Source organism: Polyodon spathula, chromosome 16 (genome assembly GCF_017654505.1).
Source record: "Polyodon spathula isolate WHYD16114869_AA chromosome 16, ASM1765450v1, whole genome shotgun sequence".
NCBI classification, from domain to species: domain Eukaryota; kingdom Metazoa; phylum Chordata; class Actinopteri; order Acipenseriformes; family Polyodontidae; genus Polyodon; species Polyodon spathula.
Window position 1 is genome coordinate 27,267,647 of NC_054549.1, and position 14,910 is coordinate 27,282,556.

At 35.6% G+C, this 14,910-nt stretch overlaps 1 protein-coding gene across 1 annotated transcript in view; it reads left to right on the top strand.

The window, feature by feature from the left end:
* LOC121328998 (copine-9-like) overlaps positions 1–14,910 on the top strand; it is a 105,328-nt gene that overhangs the window by 23,837 nt on the left and 66,581 nt on the right. The window contains exons 5-7 of the mRNA XM_041274160.1: positions 5,991–6,030; positions 6,793–6,795; positions 9,157–9,233. Of these exons, the coding sequence (XP_041130094.1) occupies positions 5,991–6,030; positions 6,793–6,795; positions 9,157–9,233 (120 nt within the window). The remainder of the gene's footprint in view (positions 1–5,990; positions 6,031–6,792; positions 6,796–9,156; positions 9,234–14,910) is intronic.

Sequence of the window (14,910 nt, forward strand, 5' to 3'; positions counted from 1 at the left end):
TCCTTCACTAGAAGTAATTAGACACAGCAATCATAGACCACCCCCCCCCCCCCCCCCCCCCCCCCCAGAAGTGTATATTATGAACTTTGTTGAGGCACTGTCAATATAAACTTAATATTGTGTAATATAATTGTAGGTAGTTTCTAAGCGTTACAGTTCTTCAACATTTAGAACACTGTAGTTGTTCTTCATCTTTGTCTTCGTCATTATTATTATCATAACACCGAATTATTTGGACTGATTTCACAATGTGTCATCACACACACACACACATACACATATGTTGCCAACAACCTTCTTTTTGTAAGGAACTATATTTATTGCTATAGAAACATTTTGAATCCTGAAAGAATATAAAATAATTGCCTATTTCTCTATAAAATGCACACTTTCCTTTTGTTCTCCAAAGATATTGAGCACTGAACTGCAATTTCGATGCCATTTGACATTCAGATTGTTTTTGTGTTGCACATTATAATTAAATTCCCATGCAGTAAGTGATGGGCTTTGTGCCATTATATATTATATATAATATAGTATATATATATATATATTCAATATATATACATATTGAAATGCATGTTTCACGGTGATGGTTGGAGGGAAATGGTGAGTTGCACTATAAGCGCTTATTTTCTGTTAGACTAATAAAACTGCTTACATTTCCAGGCACATTCATAGAAATTGCCAAAACTACAAAATTGGCAGCTCATAAAAAATGTCCTGGAGTGTAGAGATGTTTTAAAAAATAAGCCAATTGTGAGCACAATTGCCATGGCACAATAGGAGAAGATGGATATTTTAAAATAAATTATATTTATATGGTAATTTTTCTATTTAAATTCTTTTTCAATGGCCCCCAACACACCCATAGCAAGCAGGAATGACATATTTTAACCTGAAGCACTACCAATTTATATTTCACAATCTCCTAGCAATAACTTCATGACTCATGCTTTTCATACAAGGATTAAGCATTAATGTTGGACATAGTGGTCATTGCCTGCTAGATAATTGACCACAACAACAGTTAGGCGAGGACATGGTCATATTTCTATAGGTAATGACCACTGCAGAGGATATTAATAATACTGTTATAAACCAAGGGCTTGAGTGGCTCACCTGGTAAAAGCATGGCCACATGGTGTATCATACCATCAGGGGAACGCAGGCTTGTGCCCCCTGACTGTATGACGTACTGACGTGTCATTTTTAATGCGGCACAGCAGGAGCATCAACGTTCCATTTGCGTGACAGTCAAAGGGTTAAGTACGCAGGGATTTCCTAGGGGCTCATCTGGCAATAACACAGTTATTCCAGAGCGAGCATTTAGTTAGTTCTGGGGCTACTACGAGTTAGGGAGGCAAAATTTTGTGTTATGTTTTAGATGGGATTGCTTAGGCTGCTTGAAAATTATGTCACTGTTTAAAGAGAGTTAAAGATTCTAAAGTAAGTTGTGTTCAGTTTTAGGAGGAATCTACCTGTGGTATATTGGCCATTATTTACAACCTGATTTGAGTGAGATGACTACAACATTATAGATCTATGTTGGGCCACATCAGTTATAGCACCCCATGATAACTGTGCCTCCCTGCCTTATTGAAACAGCTCCAATTGCAGTATAGCTCTAATATAGGTGCAACACAGAGGATAGGGCTGCCAGTGTTTTACCTTCAGAGATTACACTAATATTAATACCGTTGCTATACCTTTAAGGTCCTCTGATTATCTCTGGAAAATTCCAGAATACACCGTAGCTGACTATTGGGAATTGAGTAATAACATAACATTGCAGGCCAACTTACAGCACTTTTATCCTTTTCAAACTGCCCCATAAGCTCCCATGAGAAGCATTTCACTTTCTTTATTGTTTTCTTTGTGATCCAGCCCTTCTTGTATCGGGTTTGTGGAGGTTATGATACTGTAAATCATTTTTTATTAGTTTACATTCATGGATATATTACATAAAGGGCACTTAAAAGCATTACCAACGCCCACATAGTGTTTTAAACAAATTATTTACACAGTATGCTTTTAACCACTGTCCAATTTGCTTTGAGATATATATTTATTTATTTTATTTTTTTACAGGTCATTATTCATTCAGTTCATACAGATTCCCCTGCATACATGTGCAGAAACTTCCAAACATGATACCTCTTCACATGTGTTGGGAACTTGGGAACCAGACATCCACTGTTTTTGTTTTGCTGGTCAACACATGCTTAGAACTGTTATAAGGAGCTATTATTTGTGTTTTCGTATGAATTTACAACTGATAATACTACATCTAATTTACTATTTCAAACTTAATTTCTGGAAAATCTAACAGGAACCTTCACTTTGATTTGTAGTTTGATGTAGCTGCCATATTGTGGTCAGGTTGCTTTAAGGTTTCCAGGTGATTTAAAAAACACTTGGAGATATTGGTTTCATACATGGTAAACAACTGTATTCTTTGATTCTCTAAATCAATCCAAAAAAAAAATCACTCATTTTATAAAGATACCGCTATGGCTCTATGACTCATGTCATATCTCAAGGTACCCATTTGTTTCTCATTTCAAGCTCGTTGAAAATGCTCTACCAGTACTAATCTGCAGTGTATATATGATGAAGACCTGTCATTAGATTTAAGAAGTGTATTGGGGGCAGGAGTGCAGTAGCTGATTTGATTTGATGGCACTAGAGAGCTTATTGCTCTTTTTTTTCAGAGCGAGAGCGAGAGATTGCCAAGATTTTCTGTTCTGTCATTCAAAATTCCAGCTAATTCAATGTGATTTTCTCGGTCTGAATACACTGCATGACACTTCTCCAGCGTAAAGGATTTTTATATTACTAAGATCTTACCTTATTAACCTTCCCCTCTCTTGTACCTCTCAAACCCACAACCAGAACCAGTTCTCACCCTATTATTATTATTATTATTTTATATTTATATATTTTATATTATTTTTATTATTTTATATGGAAAAGATAATTTTCCTATAAACTTTGGTGTTTTACTCAGTGGTGGTGCTAGATTTTTGTATAACAAAAATCCTCAATTTTTACAAACAAATTCCACCAACAGTACATGAACACACCAGTAAAGCACCATCAATGCCAAAAGAAACAGCAATGGCCTACAAGTTTAAAGTTTTATACACATAAGAAGGGGAGAAATTTGTGTAAGAGCAAAATAATGCAAGTACTTTAGTATAAATTTAGTAAGAAATGTCCACAGCCACATACCTGTAGTGAGTTGTTAGGCAGAGGAGACTGATGGTTTTCAGAAAGCAGAGGCTTTTTAAGTGCTGAGAAATCCCCCAACCACCCTCCAAAAAACCCAAGCGAATTTTCTACTCTGGTTCTTAGTAATAATACATGTAGTTTAACTGCTACTCCACTCACCCAAAAAATATGAATACAATAAATAAATATGTATACAAATAATAAATAAACTTGTTGTACAATTTTTTAAAATTATTTTCCAATATTTTTCTCAACACCAGATTCTTTAAAATAAACACTGATAGTTCTACAATTTGGGACTGTTATGTCACTATATATTATAACAAGTAATATACGCAAAAACTTTATGGTGACGTGGATAAATCACTCAAGCTAGCGTTCTCATGATTTATGAAGTATGTTACCCTGGTAGAGTTACAGCCATGGGTGTACATAGTTCCTTAATATTATTACTGTTTCTGTTTTTCCTTTAAGATTCAATAACATGTTGATGGTACCTGTTGGTATTGTCACACTACCAGGGAGATTTGGACTCCAACTTGTTTTCCTAGGAATCATCTTCCTACTGGTGTAAAAAGAGTCTCTGCAATGGTGACATGCTGGAATGGCATTGAGGGAACATACAGTATAACAAGCTTATAGTTTATTGATAATTTTTGTATCGTTCTGCATATCTGTAAGATCTCCAATCTCCATTGATGTATTTACATCTCAGGCTTGTCAGAATAGTTAAATTATTAAGGAAACTTATGAAAAGTTCCAGTTAAAAACCATTGAAGTTTCCAATACAAACTGCTAGGAAGTAGAGGTACAAGCCACGGGTCACACGTTTGGTTCTCATACCAGTATTATCACCGGCACTATCAAACACAGAACTCTTTCAGTTAGTTTATCCACTTGTTTGCCACCTTTCTTTCAATCTGTTTTTTTATTTATTATAATGTTCACTGAAGCAGCCAGTGATTCTGCTTCAGAGAAACCAGAAGTATGGGTTCTCTGTCATTCTCCATTAATACTTTATAGATAGGGTACACTTGTTGTGTAATCGTTTTTTTTTTCTTTTAACAATCAACAACATAGTCCAATAAAACCTGCTATACAGCACTAGTTTACAGTGTTTGAATTTTGTAAAAATGTGTTTTTAATCTCCTTTTGGTTGTCTTTCAGTTTGCCTAGAACAATGCTTGGCTGCACAGAACTGCAACAGATCTGCAGGCTATAAAACACTACTAGTCCAGACAATTTTCAGACATAGGTCAATCTTATAACTTTTTTCCAGTTGGAAATACAAAGATATAGGATCAGGTAACCCAGGTGTAGTGGAGCATGAGGACCCAGATAGGACTTGGTTTAGAAGCTATATAAAAATACAACTCAGCCTACCCTAAGCAAGACTGGAGCAGGACCATTTGGCAGGATGTTTTGAAAGAATCTGTCACACATGGTTTAAAAGTCAAGTCAGTACAATGTCATATATTGTTCTATATGAAGAATTGCTGTTCTATGTAAACACAGTCAATTTTGGCTTTTTGAACACTACCTAGGTCTCTGTTTTAATGTATACACAACAAGGTGCTACACTGAAAAAGCAAAAGCGCAGTGCAAAACTTCTCAAGTAAGATCAAATTATACAAAGGGTTAATTATGATACTAGCTCTTTGCCAGTTATTTTTAGGCTTTTAAAAATGGAATTGTAAGTCTCTTAAAACTATTAGCAAATAGAGAGACTGTAGATAGAAATGGAAGATGAAGTTGGCTTTTAGACAGTTGGTAATCAATAACACAGTTTGGATCAGGAGACCAGGTATTTATATGAAGTTAGAACAGCCAGTGTCATAACACTTCAATCATTTCAAAAGGTCAATTTTCAATTTACTCCTTTAATAAAAACATGGAAACAAATTACTTTTTTCACCAGAATCCCAGATCACCTGTTTCTTTTGTGATGGACAATATCCACTTTAAACTACAGAGATGAAAAAAAAAAGATTCTTGGTTATATTATGAGTTTAAAAAGACACACCTGAGTTTATTGCCTATACACTGTGGCTATTCAAGCTGGTAGTAAAATCTAGAATAGGTAAAACTGCTGTGTAGTAGGAGTCTTATTTTCCAACACTGCAGTAGTATGCAAAAATAATTTTCAAATTGTACAAATTGATCACTTCATGAGAAGAACGAAACACCTGCCATAATATTGTCAATAAGGATTTAACACTCCCGTATGGGCAGCAAAGATGGCGCCTATTTGACGCAACAAGTCTGCAAGCTTTTTAAATTGTTCTGTAAGGACACATGACCATTCTTCCATGATTATCATTGATTGGTTCTCCAGAATAGAGTCATTACCTTTGAGACATGCCTTCTATATATCAGGTCTGTTAGTTTTGTCCACTGTGACTCAAACGACTTGAAACAGGGAGACAGCATTTATGTCTACAGGAACGACAGCCTTGAACTACAGTCTAGAAAGGTTTCATGAGTACCATTTTTTTTAAATCATCAAAGCAGATTTTAAAGAAACCAATAATAACCCTATACATCATAAAGCCCAACACAAGGATTTATGTTGAGTTACAGGCCCATTGTAAATCATGTATGGTCTTTCTCTCCTGTACATTTTGTTTTGTTCTATGATTTATTATTATTATTATTATTATTATTTATTATTATTATTATTATTATTATTATTATTTATTATTATTATTATATTATTTATTTATTTATTTATTTTATTTTTTTTTTTTTTTTTGCAGGTACAATGTAGACTCGAGAAGCTCAAACATTTCAAAACATGTGAGTCTGAAACCTTTTTTTTTATAAGAAACCTCTTATGAAACAGGAACAATACTAAGATGTTATATTTTTTTATGTTTTGATGGACTTCATATGATATAAACATTTACACATCTGCTCTTAATTAACATTCACTCACTTTGAACAGGTACTATTTACACTACCTATTTAATGAGCAATCATCACATTTTGAAAAGGAGTGAAACCCATGATTTCAACATGAGTTGAGCGCTTTATTTAAGTTGCATAGATAGGATATGATTTGCTGGAATTGACTGAAAAAACATTAAACAAAATAGTAAGTTTACAGACGGTAAAAAAATAGTGGAAGGCATGGTTTTGGCCATAATTTTCTATTATGTCAATCTTATATTGCTACCGTAATTATTGTTATTTCCAAATTGTCTGTCCATTATAGTTATATTTACCTTTTTTCAGAAATGGAGTATACTGTATGTTAAGTACTTATGCTAGGTTCATTGTACCATTGTAGTTTCATTTTAAAATTAAACTTTGCTGAAAATTGCACCCTCCCTGAAGCAACATTACTCTGCTTGTAGGTTAACATGACAATGTTAACATACAATGTTACTAATGCTTGTTCACATCATTGTGATAGCATTGGTTACTCTACATTTGTGCATTAGCTGAATATTTTACTGAAAAAACAGAAACTAAAATAAGTGTATTTTTCATAGATATAACTAACATACTATTTTTTTTTTCTTTCCTTCCTGCTAAATCTTTGTTCTGGATTAACAGAAGGTGAGACTTTTCTGTGTTTTATTAATGCAGTAGGGATTTTGCGGGAATATTTATGCGAGAAACACAAAGTGTAATTCACAATTTTGCTCACAAGACGGCACTAATGTAACAGATGCATGTATGGTTCACATCCTCTGGATGCGTGCTCTGTGTTTTTATTAAGGTAATATTACATCCTCTAACCTCATGCGCAGGGTACACACGCTCACACGCAACTCAGCCCATTACACAAGCACGATATAAAAATCCCATTAGAATCTTTGGTAGAACCCCTTAATTGTGTGTTGTCCCCTATGTTTAAAAATCCTCGCTCCATACCATTCTTATTTCCTATATCACTGTACAGTTTAACATTGCACAGGTTTTCCATTTCTAATACATCTCTTCTCTTTGTAAAGTCTCTGAAGATTGAACACTATAGAGCAGGCCTCCCCTTATACACCTCATTCCCATTGTGAGCCGCTTAGCTTGAGTTGAAATAGTGCTCAACACTATCTGGACTGTTTCCATATACAGTACTCCAACCCATGTTGTGCTCCAACCAGACTTGAACTTGAATCCAAATGGACCCAAACCATTGTTCCTAATCTGAAATCAGCATTCCAGAGCAAGCACGTAGGCAACACACTTATGTATTTAAACAAAACAAAACATGATGTTCCTAAGTAACACAAAGCTGCAAAGTAATTCCTCTCCAAGGAATAAGGATGAGGATCTGTCATTAAGCACATTCGATGGCAAGATTGAAAGGAAGGCAGAAGTGGTGGTTATTGCAAGGACCAAGAGTTTTACACAACAAAAACAACAGTTCAGTGATTCTGCTAACACAACTTCTCTCTCAATGGTGCTGTGGGGAATCCAAGCAGTAAGCTCCACCCACTGATGCCATGACAACACACTTGACATCCTCCAGCTTTTATTTGGTCTCATAAGGAATCATTCCATTTTGCACCTTCTTCCTTTCCATGTTAACTATCAGCACCAGCGCACCTTGAGCACCTGATTACCTGTATTGCAGCCTGCCAGCTTCTAGGTCTGCCACTGACCCATATTGGATCTTTTTACACTGGGAAAGTTATAGATTGCACAACCTGTTTTTCCAAATTGTCAGAGGGATTTGCAGCTTTCCCCATTCACTTTGCTTGATCCCACTATGACTGCTATGGCTGAAAACTGGGAAGAAGTTATATGATTGCAACAGCATTGCTAAGGATTATTTACGAACAGTGGCAATATTACAACTCCACTAGCCACACCTCTCCCAGGAGGGGTCACTATAATGTGGTGAGGTTGGAAGACACTTCATTAATGGGCATACCCTTTTTTAAAGTTTACTGGCTGTGTACCATTGCAAAAACATATCAAAGCATGAAAAAGTATGGCAAAATATTTTAAAAAGTATATGCACAGAAAATTGCATAATTACCTTGCATATCTAAAAATGTGTTCATATTAGCCATAAAGTTAATAAACACAATATACATTTGATTTTTCTCTAAAAGAACACTAAAAGTCTCTAAAAATAAAATTTAACAAACTTCTCAGAAAGTCACACAGGTCTTGTAGATTACATTTTGTACTGGTATTTCATCTTCATGAAAGATGTACTAGAACACAGTGTCAGAAATACTCTTTATCAAGCGTAGTTTGCCTTATTGTCTGCAGTGTGCAATACCTGTCTACCACCCTTTCTTGAAAGAGAAATTATTATAAAGTATAGGACTGCACCAATGTTTATCTGCTACTAGCGCACATTTTCATGGAACAACAAAAGAAAAAAAAAATGTAATTAAACTGGTAGATAATTAGCAGCAAGAATGTTAGGGGGCTCATTTTATATTAATTGATTTTGGTTTGTTCCATATTTTGGGGTCTTTTTCAGGGTTTTCTCCCGATAAACCACCATGCCAAAAGTGTAACTACCCCTTGATGGAAAATGTGTGTATTAAAAAAAAAAAAAACATTCACCAACTCCAAAACCATCCATAACTATTGAAGACGCAACATTGCTACTGTAAATTGTAGAAGAACAAAAATCTAAATAAATCATGAATGATTTTCAAAATTGTGACTTACAACAATGTATGCTACCCAATATTCTACAGTGTCTTTAAAATGGGTCTTTAAAACGTATAGTCATAATAAACTAACTGTAGCCAGCAACAGATTAGTCAACTGATTCGATCTTATTTCTGGAGAGAAATGATTGAGAAACACTTATTATTAATGCAAACATCCAAAATGATGTTTTTTAAAAAAAAAGGATTATAAAAATGTTATTTAACGTTACCGGGTATTTGCCCTTGCAGGAGTAAAATATGATGTATTTTAAGCTCATGTTGCGTTTGGTGTCTTTTTCAGGATTTTCTGGGACAGACATTTTGTACACTGGGGGAGATCATTGGCTCTAAAGCTGGCCGGCTGGAGAACAATCTGTCGTGAGTGACCCTTTTTTGTTTAATTAAGCAATAACAACAAACACTGAGGTAGTTACCAGAGGCTGCAGACAGGTTTTGATTGGACGAGAGTCTGTCTATAATTCTGTTAAGTCATTACGAGTTAAACTTTTAAGAAACTCAGGACATGTAGTCAGACTTTTTGGCATAACACTGATGAAGGTAATAGATGTAGTAACAAGAGTAGTATTGCTTTAATGAGGTTATGGAATGTGAATTGTATTATCGCTTCATTTTATTTTTGTTGAACTTCGTGTTTTGTATTAGACATGGAAAAAAAGTAGCTCCTTGTCTTTCTTTTTTCTCTCCATGTGTTGTGTCATTTTCTGACCAAATACGCTGAAGCTATGTTTGGGATGTTCATGTTAATCCACTATGTAACTGGTCTTTGTAATTGTAATTTTGATTATGTTACCTTTCATATTGGCACGCCTTTAACAGAATTACACTTCAAAGTTATAAAAAATGGGTTGCAATGCAACTAAACATAAACCAAAAACAATGCAGCAGTGTTCCTAAAATTCATAACAAACTGGCACTGTCATCTGCATGCAATGAGAAAGGCTTGTGCAAGGTGGGTGCTGTGGTGGGATGTTATTGCATCCTGTGTGGCTGAGGAAGAGTTTCTATTCCTTCCCGTTTATAGCCGTGTCCTGAGTTGAGAAGTGCTTTTTGTTGTGCCTTTCTGTTAGGGGTGCACATCCCAGATGTCTGTTGATCGTGGAAAGTAGTGTTTTTTATTGCATAACTTAAAATAATTTTAATGCGAGAACAGTGACTACAGATCATATGTCTACCTGCCACAGGTGAGACATGATTTGGAGTTACAACTCATTAAAAAGTCTATGAGATAAACAAGGAGCTCTCAAGAATATTATTTCAAAATTCACATGAAAAAAATTGACTATTTAATTAGCTGTTAATTACAGCCAGATAACCCTAGAAACTTTTTGTTGGGCTGAAAAAAACTCTGCAAGGGATGTGTGAGTATGTGTCTGTGTGTCAGATGTGAGAACAGAGGTGCTGGAAACACCAATCAGTGACATTAACTTCAAATTGAACAGCCCGTCAAGCAGCTATGTAAGTAAACACAGACATGTCTGGCTGATTCGTAAAAGCCTTGACCATCTCTATACTAAGCCTGGTGCAGTTTAATGGTGGAATTCTGTAGTTACACAACTAAGAAGGGAGGCGTAGCATGGAATTGAATGTAGCCCATGGTCGCTGCAAAGGGTTTAACTGACATACTTTCAGACATTAGCATGCTTTCACTAATTTTTCTGGCAACTACCATGGCTAAAGGCTTTTTCCATCCACCTTAGTGCTTTATGAAAGCAGACCGTTCTAAATTGAAAATACTTAGGTACTAGGGAGTGTAACTGGGAGTGTTACAGGTAGTAGGGAGGTAACGTTGGGCTAATCTTTTGTGTTGGTTCTCTACTAAAGGTCACAATGGCAATTGTTTTGTTCAAAAAGCAGGCATATATTTTGTTTAACCAGAGTTGTGTTGTGAAGACTTGGATCAGTGCTGGTTATGAACTGAAATCGATTTCTTAGTCTGTGGGCATGATTTGAGGTTGAACGGAATAGTTCAAATATACTGGAGAAGGCAAGTGGAAATTAATCACTGGCTCATGCTGGAGTTGCCAAGTTTATTTCAGTCATACAAGTTCTTCTCTTGTGAAATGCCTAAAATGTCAGCTTTTATTACGATGAAACCCGTTAGGTTACAATGACATTCATTAGTGCTTGGGGCTAGCTGTAATTTGCACTTGAGCACCAACCTGGACACAGTAGTTTATAAGCCATTAATCGTATTAAAAAATATAATAAGTCCATTATGCTTGCTGTCTGCTTTAATTATTAGGGCTCTGTGAAAGAGAGAAAAATAATGTAATTGAATTCAGGTGCAGTGCAGTGATTCATTTGGTAATAATTACATTTGATTTCCATTCACAATTCCTGAAAAGCTTTATAAGGCTGGTCCTTTAAATAACAAAAGCCAAGAAGACCATCACTTTATTCCTCCAAAGTGACATTAGCCAATCCAAACCTCCTAATACTGATACACTACTCCTTAGTTACCATGGTAACTTCACTTCGCCTGAGCCTCTGACTTTTCAGCTTTGAATATTCTATAGGACCAGTATAGGTCTTGAAGGATAATGCAGTCCCAGAGCTAGCCTGGGGTGCCCTATTGGGAAGTCAAGTGCTAGCATTTCTACCCTCAACCTTTTAGTTTCATTATTTTGATTGAACTTACATTAACCTTATGGTAACAACATTGGTTGCTGCTGCGTGGATGTTGAGATTACATGTGTGTCCATGTAGCTTTTCTTTATTCAGGAACTCAGTTTGAATGGTACATTCAGAAATGTTCCAGGTTTCTAATGGGAATAGGGCAGCAGTTAGCTGCCCTCAGAAATCCAGCGCAGAAATATGTGTGTGTATGTTGTGTATTACAGGTCCTTACAGGCTGTGGTTAATGTTGCAGTGTCCTCAAGTCTGTGTAATGAAATAGCAGTGGCACCGAGCACCCCACTTCTATAGGACTCCAAGTCAGTATATCCTGCAAAATACAGACTCAGTACTGAATCAGTATATTCTGCAATAAATCTGCCGTCACAAAAGCTTTAAAACCTTAGCACAGCCCCCAGTCACTGAATGGAATCTACACAACCTTTACATTCCACAGTCCTGTCTATCATATCAATGGAACTGACACACATTCAAAATAGTTGAACATTCTGTATTATATAAAACCCTGTTCTCTATCTAGCTTGTTTGCATTCTCCAAAGGCACCCACCCCCCACCCCCTACTAAAACCTTCTTGCCACTACACTACAAGTGATAAATGACTGTTTCTGGTTTGTTACTACATACAGAGTTCACAACCTCTTCAAGCTCTGTTATAGCTCAAGAAGCAAGGGGGAAGAAATGGGTCTAAATCCCAAAGAAACAACATGGGTCCTTATTATACAGCAAGATTTCATCTCTCCAGGTTGTTCCTGTATCCCATGCTTGTAATGTACTAATGTTTGGGGTCAAAGAATGTCATTGGCTGTAAAGAGTCAGCCATTGTGGAAAGGTGCTGAGTAGTTAATGACAAGAAAGAAATTCTTGAAGATGTGGAGACAATTCCAGTCTCCTGGAGAAATTACATAGGAAAAGCAAGACTATCTGAAGATTAGGCTTGCAAGCAGAGCTTTCTTTCACCAGGTATGGGAATATAACTGCAGAATGGATACGATTTATGGGACAACTTTGTTTTTCATAAGCTTATTTAAAATTAAGAGCTGCAGTTACGTTCTCCAATTAGTTTTCAATACTGCTGTGTTTCTTAGAAGAGTGGTGTAAAATAAATGAACTTCAGCAATGTGGTAGAGCCCATGCCACTGTCGTTACAATTATTATTTATTTCACCTTCATCAGTTTCCATGACAGCAGGTGACAGATTCAAGTGACTTACAGATTGTTGTCAGTAATAGCATAAAGCTGTGCTATTTCACAGAGATAACCCTGCTGACGTGATGCCCCGCCCTGCAGAACTGCATGTTTATAAGGACAGTAAGTCCTGCTCTAATGTATTCATGGGAGTCATATTCCCATTGGAATTCCCAAGCTAATATGTAGATCACTGGGGTACATGCTCTTTAAAAATAATATTTTAATGTGTACAATTATAACCCATGAGAAGGCTGTCAGCCACCCAGCAGCCTTGTAGGGGCACTTTAATGAAAGCACATAGAACAGCTCAAATGGCTCAAATCAGTTACATCAGGCCCAGTCAAGATCAGAATAAATAAGCTAAACAAAGGTAAACTGACAAGCTCCAGGCCTGCCGATGACTAAAAGACACCCCTGCACTTTTCAGAACAGCCTACTTTTACAATTTGAAACACGGCAGCTTCCGAACTGAGTGTATTCCTACACTCATTGTTCTTATAAAGCTCCCCTTTTATATTCATCTCATCTTAAGTAATACATTCTGCATCATCTTTTGTCCATCAGTAACATTTCAACCTTTTATAATTTAGTAGTGGTTACTCATAAAAGGAAATCCATCTAGTTTACTTCCCTGCACATTTTGGTAGATAGAGCTTGTGTATATTCCATATCTGCATTCAGTGTTTTGGTTATTGTCTGTATTGAATGACGTTGTCCAAAACAAAAAAAAAAAAAAAAAAAAAAAGAACCGTACCAAATAATACTAAAGAAACTTTAAATTAAAGAGACTGAGAAAGAATTTTACTAAGCTTATTATTACTAATTATGTAATAAAGTCATAAAGAAATGTGCCCTGTTTAAAAAGGCACTGTCTTTTTTCTAGTCAAATGGAGTCTCATTTTGATCTTGTGGGAAGTTGCAAGACATTTTGTTAAACAGGCGACTTTTACAGATGCAGAAAGGAACTGCAATGTCTGATCTAAGGATGTTTTTTCAGCAGCCTGCTTCATTGATGATGGTGTTGATGTTTATACTATATATAAAGTATAAGGCACATTTTAGAAATCATCACTATTACAACACAGCAATGTAAAGTTGCCATTTTTACTATGCCACAACAGGAGAGGTAAAATTGTACCTTATTTAGATTGATTGCAAAATCTGCCCAATAATCAACCTGCTAATTAGCCTTTTTATGTGGAGTTGTATCTCGTCCTGTTTTTGGATTACAACGTGTGTGCATTTCACATCTTCAGGACTAGATGTTATCAAGTACAAATGCTTGTTTATCTGTAACGGTGATGGTAACGGGTAAATCTAAAAATATAATATAAAATATAAAATATAAAAAAAAAATATAAAAATATCTAAACACATTTTAATGGTTCAAACACTGTAGCTCTAGATTAAGAAAAGGCCAGTGTTTTTAATGTCAGCCTTTGTTCTTCATAAAACTGCCCCATGGCTTCAGAGGTTAGAAATATATATATATTTTCCAGTAACAATAAACGATTTTCAATATTTCAGTGTAAAGGTGTTTCTAACCCTTTCAGCAGGGTGGCCTTTGGACACTAAACATATATGTCTAGACAGTAATGATCTGTGTGATTAATGTTAGCAGTTAGAGATTTGCCCAGGCTGCTCACTTGACTCTCTGATAAAACACTGTGGAGATTTCATCATTTAATGGGTAGTAGAGCTGGAACTGACCTACATAAAATGCCTCTATAAAAAAAAAAAAAAAAAAAAGCAGCAATAGTTTTTATTTTAACGAAAGCAGTTGGTCTACTCTCAATGGAAATCAGATTTTTTTTTTTTTTTTTTTTTTTATCAATATAAGAAATTCAGACTGTAAATCTTTCTGCTGGGCCTGAAACACACTGGACTAAGACAATCATGTGCGATTCTAGTTCAGTGGAACAATGGGGTGCATCCAAAGCATGACTTCCATCAGTATCCATACCCTGGTTTTACTATTTCACCATCTGCATTTGCTCCATGAAACCAGGCTACACCTATGACCAAAAGCTTTGCATCACCCTATAGTTGACTGAAACCTGAATAATGTTACTTTAACATATTGAATTACATACCACTTTGTAGCTTTCCATATACTTAACAAAAAACTGACAAAAATTGAAAAATATGACATTTCAAAATCTAACATGTCTCAAACTAGAGGATAAACATTCAACAAACTTTTATTTCTAA